Here is a 10,028-nt window from a genome sequence, read left to right on the forward strand (position 1 = left end):
TAGCACATCTACAGGAAATGCGGTGTCCGTGATCAGAGACCTCCAGGGGTATGCCTGCTGATTGAAGACCTCCTCCTGTAGTCAATGGGTGTCCTCATTGGGGATGTGGGGTGAAATATGGTGTGTGCTTTGGGAGCTCTGTCTCTGTAGTCAACGGGTGTCCTCGTTGGGAGAATTTGGAGTATCCTGCACTTTATACCCAAAAGCTTGGGATCACTTGTCCAGTAATCTGGTAGGGGCTCCTTATCGGGGGGCAAGGATGCGTCCAACATTTGAGGTGAACCACGGCTATACCTGCGTCCACGGACTAGAGAAACAACTGGTAGCGGAGGGTTATCCTTGGCCAGGAAGATGCCTTATTCGTGAAGTCTCGAAGCCGCAGACGAGCCTTGGGCCTTTGTGGTTGGGCCTCATCGGCGGACATTCCTAAAGCTAGTTATAGACGGTTTCCGGTAGGTTTCCTACTGGGCCTCGGGATAAGAAATCTAAGCCCGTTAGGTTTCTTGTTCCCCAAGAACTACGTGGGCTTGATTCCCTATAAATAGAAATTCATAGGCAAATTGTAAGGGGTCAGAAGTGAGAGCGCAAGGGAGCCACCACTAACCCTAAGCAATCTCAGCCCCCAATAATCATCACCACCAAACACTGTTCATCTTTTCCGACGAATACTGTTCATCGGATCCATCGATTACTGTTCACATTTCCGACGAAGAACCGCCATCACAGATCTTGTTTCCGGCTATGAACTTCAGACTTTGTTGCTCTCAAATTCCTCTGTCAACACCTATGGATCCAATTACCGAAGCATATGGAACTTTGCTCATATAGCCCTTATCATCTAATCATAATATATAGTACTATATTGTCGACAATTATATCCTCATCTTACATATAACATACTAAGTGTTATATTAAGTAAAATCTTTCCGATTACTTCCAGGTGTTATTTTACAGGAGTTGTATTGGAAAATACAAGAATTATTAGTGCAGATGGTTCATACATAGACAATCTTTTTCTTTAGCTTCTAAATATGCTATTATTTCCTGGAAAGAAATATCACAACTTTGGCCTAATCTAGTACTACACTTGGGAGCTCATAAAAAATTATACATATATGAACTCCATTCTGAAGCCATACAACAGAAATCCAGATAATACCACAAAGTTACAAGGTGAAGCACATTCAAAATGATCAAATGATTATAAAAGTATCTCAAAATTAAAAATACTAAAATTAGTTTCCAAGTGACAGTATTTCTAATCGTCTAATATGTACACGTATTGTAAAAATAGCATTAGAAACATACATTGATAGTCATACATATGATGAAGTACTATACTTAAGTCGGATAACATAAAACACAAACAAAGATTATTAATGCCTATACATAGACTAAAAATGCAACTTCAATATGTATAAATTTTCACTAATTGAATTACATCTAAGCTATAAACATAAACATTATATACTTACTATCATCCACTGTGAAATTATATCTTTTGTATCTTTACGAGACGCATCACCATCCGATGAAGCCTGACTTTCCATGAAAAGCGATACACTTTCAACAAACAACAAAATGCAGAAAAATTAGAATACAAAATTATGTAATTATGCAGAATTATGTAATTATGTAATTTTCAGGGTACATGGACCAACCCGGACGCTACTAAGATGTAATTATGTATACATATTATATCTCATTACCTCAGATCTCAGATAAAGATGAACCCATTCCCCATTTATCCTTTTATTTGACAATAATATGGATGGACGAAATCAAATAATTCCAAGATCCAACATATGCATAAAAATTATTATATTTATAATGTAAAACTTCAGAATCATAATACTTAAAGAACAAATGTTAAATAATCTGACACAAGATCAAATCCTTTTACCTGGACTTTATATTTCTATTTAAATGCATACTTATGCCTTTTTTTATTCAAAAGATAAGAGTGCATCTAGCTTTGGAGGCATTTCTTGACATTTTACGTGGTCCTTGGCTCATAAGACATGCCTGCAAACCCATTTGATGCATTCCTATCTCCCCCTATTTATTAACAAAGAAACTAAACCGGTAAACCATTGTGAATTTTACTATTATTAAAATAATATATTAAGAAGAGTACTCGCCGCACACTTCAATCTTAGCTCGAGGAGTAAAAACAGAGACGAAATCAACATAAATTAGATCAATAGCACCTGACTTATGTTGTACAATCTGTGCAGAAACAAACCAATATTTATATGTGTATGTGAACAAAATGAACAAAAAGAGTAACATAAAAGGAAAAGAGAAGGATATAATCCGAGTCTACTACAGAACTGTCTCCTTAAAGCTTATTAGCCCTCACCGTCGTGTGCGAGCGAAAAGCCACCCAGGATAAAATGGATTGCAGTGATATAGCCCTCACCGTCGTGTGCGAGCTTGAAACAGAGCAAGAAATTATCACCGGAGGAGAGAGAGGCAGGGTTTAGTGTTTAGAGGCGAATGTGTTTTTGGTGTATCTAACCCTAACGCCCTAGAGGTGTTTATATAGGTGTAGATAGACTTGTGCTCTACTCTTTTCCATAATTAAATATCATTAATTATGGAATCAGTGTAATACTTACAAGCTACTCTATTCCATAAATAATCTGAAACAGAATCAGAATAAATATATCAAGACATACACCATATTAATTAATCTGAAACAAAATCAAATTAATTTATGCCATAATATTTGAGCCAAATTTTAGTGGAAAATAATAATTTCCATTATTAAGAGAATATCATCATATCTCACACATCCTTTAGTCATAATGCCCAAAATATGACTTACCAATATGGGACTTATACCCATATTTTCCAACAATCCCCCACATGGGTGAGATTGGTGATCTTAGTAGCACACACCAGACAGACAGACAGACACAAGGCCTGACTTGGTGATAATTTCTTCGATCAGATATAACGTACGATAGGTAGAGAATGCTCCTTGAACCTTCACTCGAGTAAGCATACCGACTTTACTGGTAGACAGTAGACGTGCTTGTCCTTGAACTGTTCGAGCATTTATGTAAATGATGATATACTTATTAATATATCTTTTCTGACTCGTTCAGCTCTCATGGGTATGTCCATTTTGGCCATGGAACATCGTTCTGGTTCTGTAGGAGTTTCTAAAGAATTATGCCTTGCAATTCTCCTTTGAAGCGACCCCACTTCTCTCCCACATAGGTGATCTTTGTCTTATAGAGTAACCCGCGTTTACTCAACTGAATTCCATGAATTCAATATTTTGAACTCCATGTATTCACCGGAATATCATTAAAATCTCAGAAGCTTAACCTCGTACCTTACGGGTCTCACTGTTTCTCATCATAGGAACAGGCCAGGGGTTACCCCCCAGTGATTTGGTTATCATGATTAGTTGTCCCATTGAACCAAGTTCTTGGGATCTCCAGTCAGCAATGGTTGAGTGTCCACCATGATGCAATTAAGCAATAGGCTTAAGGCTCATCCCTCTCGATGATTTCTCAACCACTTCTCTTGATAACCCTTTGGTTAGCGGATCTGCGATCTTATCCTTTGATGATATATAGTCAATGGTAATAATTCCAGTTGAGATTAATAGTCTAATGGAACTATGTCGTCATCGTATATGACGGGTTTTTCCATTATACATCGTGCTCTGTGCTCTGCCAATAGCGGATTGACTACCACAATGTATCCCAATTGCAGTCACAGGCTTTGGCCATCTTGGAATATCCTCCAGAAACTGACGGAGATATTCAGCCTCTTCAGCGCATTTATCTAGCGTCACGAACTCAACTTTCATTGTGGAATGAGTTATCACCATTTGCTTGGAGGATTTCCATGATACTGCCGCTCCGGCTAGTGTGAATACGTAGCCACTCATTGACTTTAGTGCCTTCTTGCTAGATATCCAGTTTGTGTCAGTATATCCCTCTAATACTGCTGGATATCTGCCATAGTACAGTCCATAGTCTCGAGTTCCCCTCAAATACCTTAGTACTCTTATGATTGCTTTCCAGTGATCAGCTCCCAGATTACTCGTAAATCTACTCAACATGCTAATTGAGTATGCAATTTCTGGTCTTGTACAACTCATAAGGTACATCAGACTTCCGATTATTCTCGAGTATTCCACTTGGGAGACTCCTACACCTTTATTCTTGGATAGATGTAAAGTCATATCCACCGGTGACCTAGATTTCTCAAAGTCATCCTTAAGAAACTTTTCTAGGATCTTGTCAATGTAATGAGGTTGACTTAGTGCGATACCCTTTGATGTTCTAGAAATTTGAATTCCTAGAATAACATTTGCTAGTCCCATGACTTTCTTGTCGAATCTTGATTTCAACATGTCCGTGGTAGATTTGATCACTTTATCACTGCTTCCGGCAATAAGTAGATCATCTACATATAATGTCATCATGACATAACCGCTGTCATTTTACGTGACATAGTTTTTTCTCAATTTCCTTGTAATAGATACAACTATCACATTCATTGATTTTGAAGCCATTTGCCAGCACGATCTCATCAATTTTTTCATGCCATTTCATAGGCGCTTGCTTTAGACCATATAGTGATTTCACTAATTTACAGACTTTTCTCTCTTATCCAGGGACAACAAACCCTTCAGGTTATTCCATATAGATTTCCTCATCTATATCCCCATTTAGAAAATCTGTTTTCACATCCATCTGATGTACTGTTGGATTTTGCGTTGCAGTAATAGAAAATATCATCCTTATGGATGTTATTCTCGTTATAGGAGAATATGTATCGAAGTAATCAAGGCCTTTCTGTTGCTTGTATCCTTTGATTACAAGTCTGGCCTTATACTTATCGATAGTGCCATCAGTTTTTAACTTTTTCTTGAACACCCACTTGCTACCTAATGGTATACAACCGGTTGGCAAATCTACTAATTCCCAAGTATGATTCTGCATAAACGAATCAACTTCGTTCTTGATGGCCTCTTTCCACATAGGCTCATCCGGTGAGGTAACCGCTCCCATATAGGTTTTCGGATCACCTTCTTCGAGCAAATAGGTCATAAAATCAGACCCATATGATTTCTCCGTACGTTATCTTTTGCTCCTTCTCACAACCCCCACATTTCCATCTTCACTCTCTTCACTCTCATTATTATCATCTATAGACTCATGAGTTCGTTTAAACGTCGTAGGTTGTTCATTTTCTGGATTACATGGAAACGTTGTCTCAAATAATGAGGCGTTCCTTGATTCCATAATGGTATTCTTTTGAATATCAGGAATCTTAGATTCATGAACGAAAAACCAATATGCAGTGCTATGTGGAGGATATCCGATGAAGATACAATACACAGTCTCTGGACCAATCTTCACCTTTTTAGGTGTAGGGATTAGTACCTTTGCAAGGCAACCCCACACTTTCAAGTTTTGATAACTTGGTTTCTTCTTCTTCCATAATTCATAAGGACTTACATCCTTATTCTTGTGCATCGTAATATTTAAGATATTATTTGCGCTTAAGATGGCTTCCCCCTACATCGATTGCGGAAGTCCAGAGCTTAATAACATCGCATTCATCATATCTTTAAAAGTGCGATTCTTCCTCTCAGCCACACCATTTGAATGAGAGGATTATGGTACAGTGACCTCATGGATTATACCATATTGTGAACAGAATTCCCCAAAGGGTTTAAAATATTCACCTCCACTATCACTTTGTTTTGTTTTGATTTTCTCAGATTATCGTGTCTCAACTTCTTCCTTATAGATTTTAAATTTATCTATATCTTCGTCTTTGCTTTTCAGCAAATATACATAGCAGTATTTTGTACAATCATCTATGAATGTAATAAAATACTTATTTCCTCCTCTTGTTGGAGCGAATTTTAAATCACATATATCGCTATGTATTAGGGCTAGCACTTTGGTGTTTATTTCCACACGTTTAAATGATGATCTCATTAATTTTGCCTCAACACAAGTATGACACTTATGTTTTAAATCAATTGTTAATTTTGGTATGTATTCTTTTACACTTAACCTTCATAAAGTGTCATAACTAACATGTCCTAATCTAGCATGCCATAAATGAGGAAACTCAAGCAAGTAAGCAGAAGAATTCTTCATTTCATTATCGTCCTTAATGGACATAACATTGAGCTTAAAAGGCCCATCAATTACATAACCCTTACCTACAAACATACCACTCTTAGATAAAATAAATTTATCTGACTCTATTATAATGTGAAAGCCATGCTTATTCAACATAGAACCAGACACCAGGTTCTTGCGAATATCAGGCATAAAAAGTACATTCTTCATAGTCAGATTCTTTCCATAGGTCATCTTCAGAATTAACTTGCCTTCTCCTTCAATCGTAGAAGTTACAGAGTTCCTCATGTAGAGCTTCTCACCAGTATTAGAAATTTTGAGGCTAGAGAAAACCGCCTTATCCGAGCAAACATGCCTTGTAGCTCCAGTATCAATACACCATTCCCTTGGATTTGAGCCAACGAGGTTTACTTCAGAGATTGTAGCACATAGGTCTATATCACCTATCTCCTTGGACACATTATCAATCATGTTTGCTTCCTTCTTCTTGCTGGGCTTCTCGGGCTTCTTGTAATCGGCATACCTATGCCCCATTTTATCACAGTTGAAGCACTTTTATTGAAACTTTGACGGGTTCGAAATTCCTCCTTTGGGTGTCAGCTTCCCCCCTTTCCCAAAATTGTTCTTCTTGGGCTTGGAACTCTGGTGCTCCACAACGTTTGCCTTTTCAGTGGCAACATTAGTTTTCCTCTCGGATCCTTTGTTGTCTTCTTCGATACAAAGTCTAACGATAAGATCCTCCATAGACATCTCCTTACGCTTGTGCTTAAAGTAGTTCTTGAAATATTTCCAACCAGACGGCAACACTTCAATCACAGCAGCAACTTGGAAGGACTCACTTATGACCATCCCCTCAGCATGGATATCATGGATGATCACTTATAGTTCTTGCACCTGACTGACCACATTCTTAGAATCCGCCATCTTGTAATCAAGAAAGCGACCAACGATCCACTTCTCTTTGCCCCAACATCTTCGGTCTTATACTTATGGTCAAGTGATTCCCATAAGACCTTAGCTGTTGTTTTCGAGCAGTATACATTATACAATAAATCAGCCAAACAATTTAGCACATAGTTCCGACAGATATAGTCGGCATGCTTCGAGGCATCCGCAACATACACAGTCTGCATATTACTCTCAACAGTGAGCAACGGTACTTCCTCCTTGAGATATCGATCAAGGTTTAGAGTGGTAAGATAAAACATCATCTTTTGCTGCCAGCGCTTGAAGTTCGATCCATTGAACTTTTCAGGTTTCCCCGTGTATGCAGCAGGCACAACAAGATGAGTAGGCGCTACAGGATGCGTAGGCGCAATAGGTGGAATAGTCATAACAGGTGTATGTACACCAGTATTCTGTCCAAGAGGCACGTGGAAGGCTGGAACTGTCCAACGACAGTATGTCCCCAAGGCGTTCCTCCCCAAGGCACATGTTCTGAAGGCACGTGTCCAACCGGCGGTTGACCCCCATCAGGTACTAGTACCTGTGCATTAGGGTTTAGCGGCGGTTGGTGATCCCCATTAGATATTATAATCTGTGCGTTGGGATCAACCACATCATTACCAGTCATATTGTTCATGTTCTCCATTAGTCTGTTAAATAAAAACATGCAAGACAGATTTGTCAGTCACAGATTAAACAAAATATTAATCTTTAAGATTGTTGTACAATCTGTGCAGAAACAAACCAATATGTGTATGTGTGTGTGAACAAAATGATCAAACAGAGTAACAGAAAAGGAGAAGAGAAGGATATAATCTGAGTCCAGTACAAAACTATCTCCTTAAAGCTTATTAGACCTCACCGTCGTGAGCGAGCGAAAAGCCTCCCAGGATAAAACGGATTGCAGTGATGTAAAACAACACTCTCAGCGAGCTTGAAACAGAGCAAGAAATTATCACCGGAGGAGAGATAGGTAGGATTTTGTGTTTAGAAGCGAATGTGTTTTTGGTGTATCTAACCCTAACGCCCTAGACGTGTTTATATAGGTGTAGATAGACTTGTGCTCTACTCTTTTACATAATTAAATATCATTAATTATGGAATCGATGTAATACTTGCAAGCTACTCTATTCCATAAATAATCTGAAATAAAATCAGATTAAATATATCAAGAAAATCACCATATCAATTAATATGAAATAAAATCAAATTAATTTATGCCATAATATTTGAGCCAAATTCTAGTGGAAAATAATAATTTCCATTATTAAGAGAATATCATCATATCTCACACATCCTTTAGTCATAATACTCAAAATATGACTTATCAATATGGGACTTATACCCATATTTTCCAACAATCCCCCACATGGGTGAGATTGGTGATCTTAGTAACACACACCAGATAGACAGACAAACACAAAGTTTGATTTGGTGATAATTTCTTCGATCAAATATAGCATACGATAGGTAGAGAATGCTCCTTGAACCTTCGCTCGAGTAAGCATACCGACTTAACTGGTAGACATTAGACGTGCTTGTCCTTGAACTATTCGACCGTTTGTGTAAACGATGATATACTTATCATTAGATCTTTTCTGACTCGTTCAGCTCTCATGGGTATGTCCATTTTGGCCATGGAACATCGTCCTGGTTCTGCAGGAGTTTCTAAAGAATTGTGCCTCTCAATTCTCCTTTGAAGCGGCCCCACTTGTAATATCCTGGACATAACGTGTAATTATTTTATCGGTAAATGATTATTACGTGATTATTATGTGATTTTTGGTGAATTATTTGACGATTGGTGTTGTTATGTGGATGTTGATATGTGGTAAAGTATAAGTATGTTAATTTTATTATGTCCTGAATAAAATATAGATAATTAATGTATAATAATTTATGTTAATTAATATGTTAATTATTATATGATTTTATAATTATTTATGAATTTCTTAATTATTTTCTAAATAATTACAAAACTATTTTATAAACCCGGGAATCATCCAACTTCAACCGTTTTTATATTTTTACAACCCAAAACTCTTCCGAAAACTCATTCCTAGCCTAATATGGTAATTCCAGACATTTTCCGTATTTTAACTTTTTCGATCCGGATTACGGTTTGACCCGTGCGTGGCCCGGCGCAAAATTTTTGATACGATAATAATTTTGATAAAGCAACAAAATCCGTATTCTTAAAAGTCGGGATAATATTATATTATTTTTGTATAAAGTGTTTTATAAGAAGTCTGGTTTGGATAATTATCCACTACGGTATTAAATCAGATCGTTTTTGCCGTTACTTAGCGGCTAAGTAACTAATTTATCGATCCAAAAAGATCCAAAACGAACCAATATTCCAAAAATATATATAACCCTTTTATCATTTCATTTTATTCGTATAATCATAACCAGTCAGTAAAATCCCGTAAAATACAGAGAAAATGTCGAATTCATATCGCGTTCTTGAAAATCAAACGCACGAACGAGGGCATTATCGAACTCCGATTCAAGCGTGCAATATATCAAAATGAAGCTCTCGAAAATACCTTTCTGAATCAACCATCTATTTTTGTGCAGAAATCAAGGTATTTTTCGTATTGAATTGTTTTATTTCGAATTTAATAAAGATTAAATTATGAAATTTTTTTCTTGATGTTGTTGATATGATTTGATGATTCTATCATGTAGATAATATTTTTCTGGTCAATTTGGTATATTATATGTCAAAAATAAAGTTCAATAACATATAGAAAATTAAGTTTGATTCTCGAAATTGAAAATTAGGGTTCATGTGTATTAATGTTCTTAATTGAATTTTAGGTGTTTTTGATTCTAGGGTTATTAGTTAAAATTGACTATACCAACGTGTAGATCGTTGAAACCGAATTGATTGATGTATATGTGGTTAACGGAGGATAACTGGAAGGTGTTCGCCGGAAAAAGTAACAGGGT

At 37.0% G+C, this 10,028-nt stretch overlaps 1 protein-coding gene across 1 annotated transcript; it reads right to left on the reverse strand.

Annotated features, from left to right (window-relative positions):
• Positions 1-3,618: 3,618 nt before the first annotated feature.
• On the reverse strand, positions 3,619-5,078 carry LOC141679311 (secreted RxLR effector protein 161-like). Its single transcript, XM_074485813.1, has 3 exons — positions 4,909-5,078; positions 3,775-4,307; positions 3,619-3,689 (listed from the first exon to the last, which is right to left on the reverse strand). The coding sequence occupies exons 1-3, from the start codon at positions 5,076-5,078 to the stop codon at positions 3,619-3,621; spliced, it is 774 nt and encodes a 257-aa protein (XP_074341914.1).
• Between the last annotated feature and the right edge of the window lie 4,950 nt (positions 5,079-10,028).

This window comes from Apium graveolens, chromosome 8, assembly GCF_009905375.1.
Source record: "Apium graveolens cultivar Ventura chromosome 8, ASM990537v1, whole genome shotgun sequence".
NCBI classification, from domain to species: domain Eukaryota; kingdom Viridiplantae; phylum Streptophyta; class Magnoliopsida; order Apiales; family Apiaceae; genus Apium; species Apium graveolens.

Bases quoted from the DNA above. Each gene is read 5' to 3' on its own strand.
- LOC141679311 (XM_074485813.1), bottom strand. From the start codon at position 5,078: ATGACCTATTTGCTCGAAGAAGGTGATCCGAAAACCTATATGGGAGCG. The intron at 4,308-4,908 runs GTGGGTGTTCAA...TCAAATTTCTAG, and splicing joins TGTATACCATTAGGTAGCAA to AACATCAAAGGGTATCGCAC. The intron at 3,690-3,774 runs GTCAGTTTCTGG...CGCTATTGGCAG, and splicing joins TGAAGAGGCTGAATATCTCC to AGCACAGAGCACGATGTATA.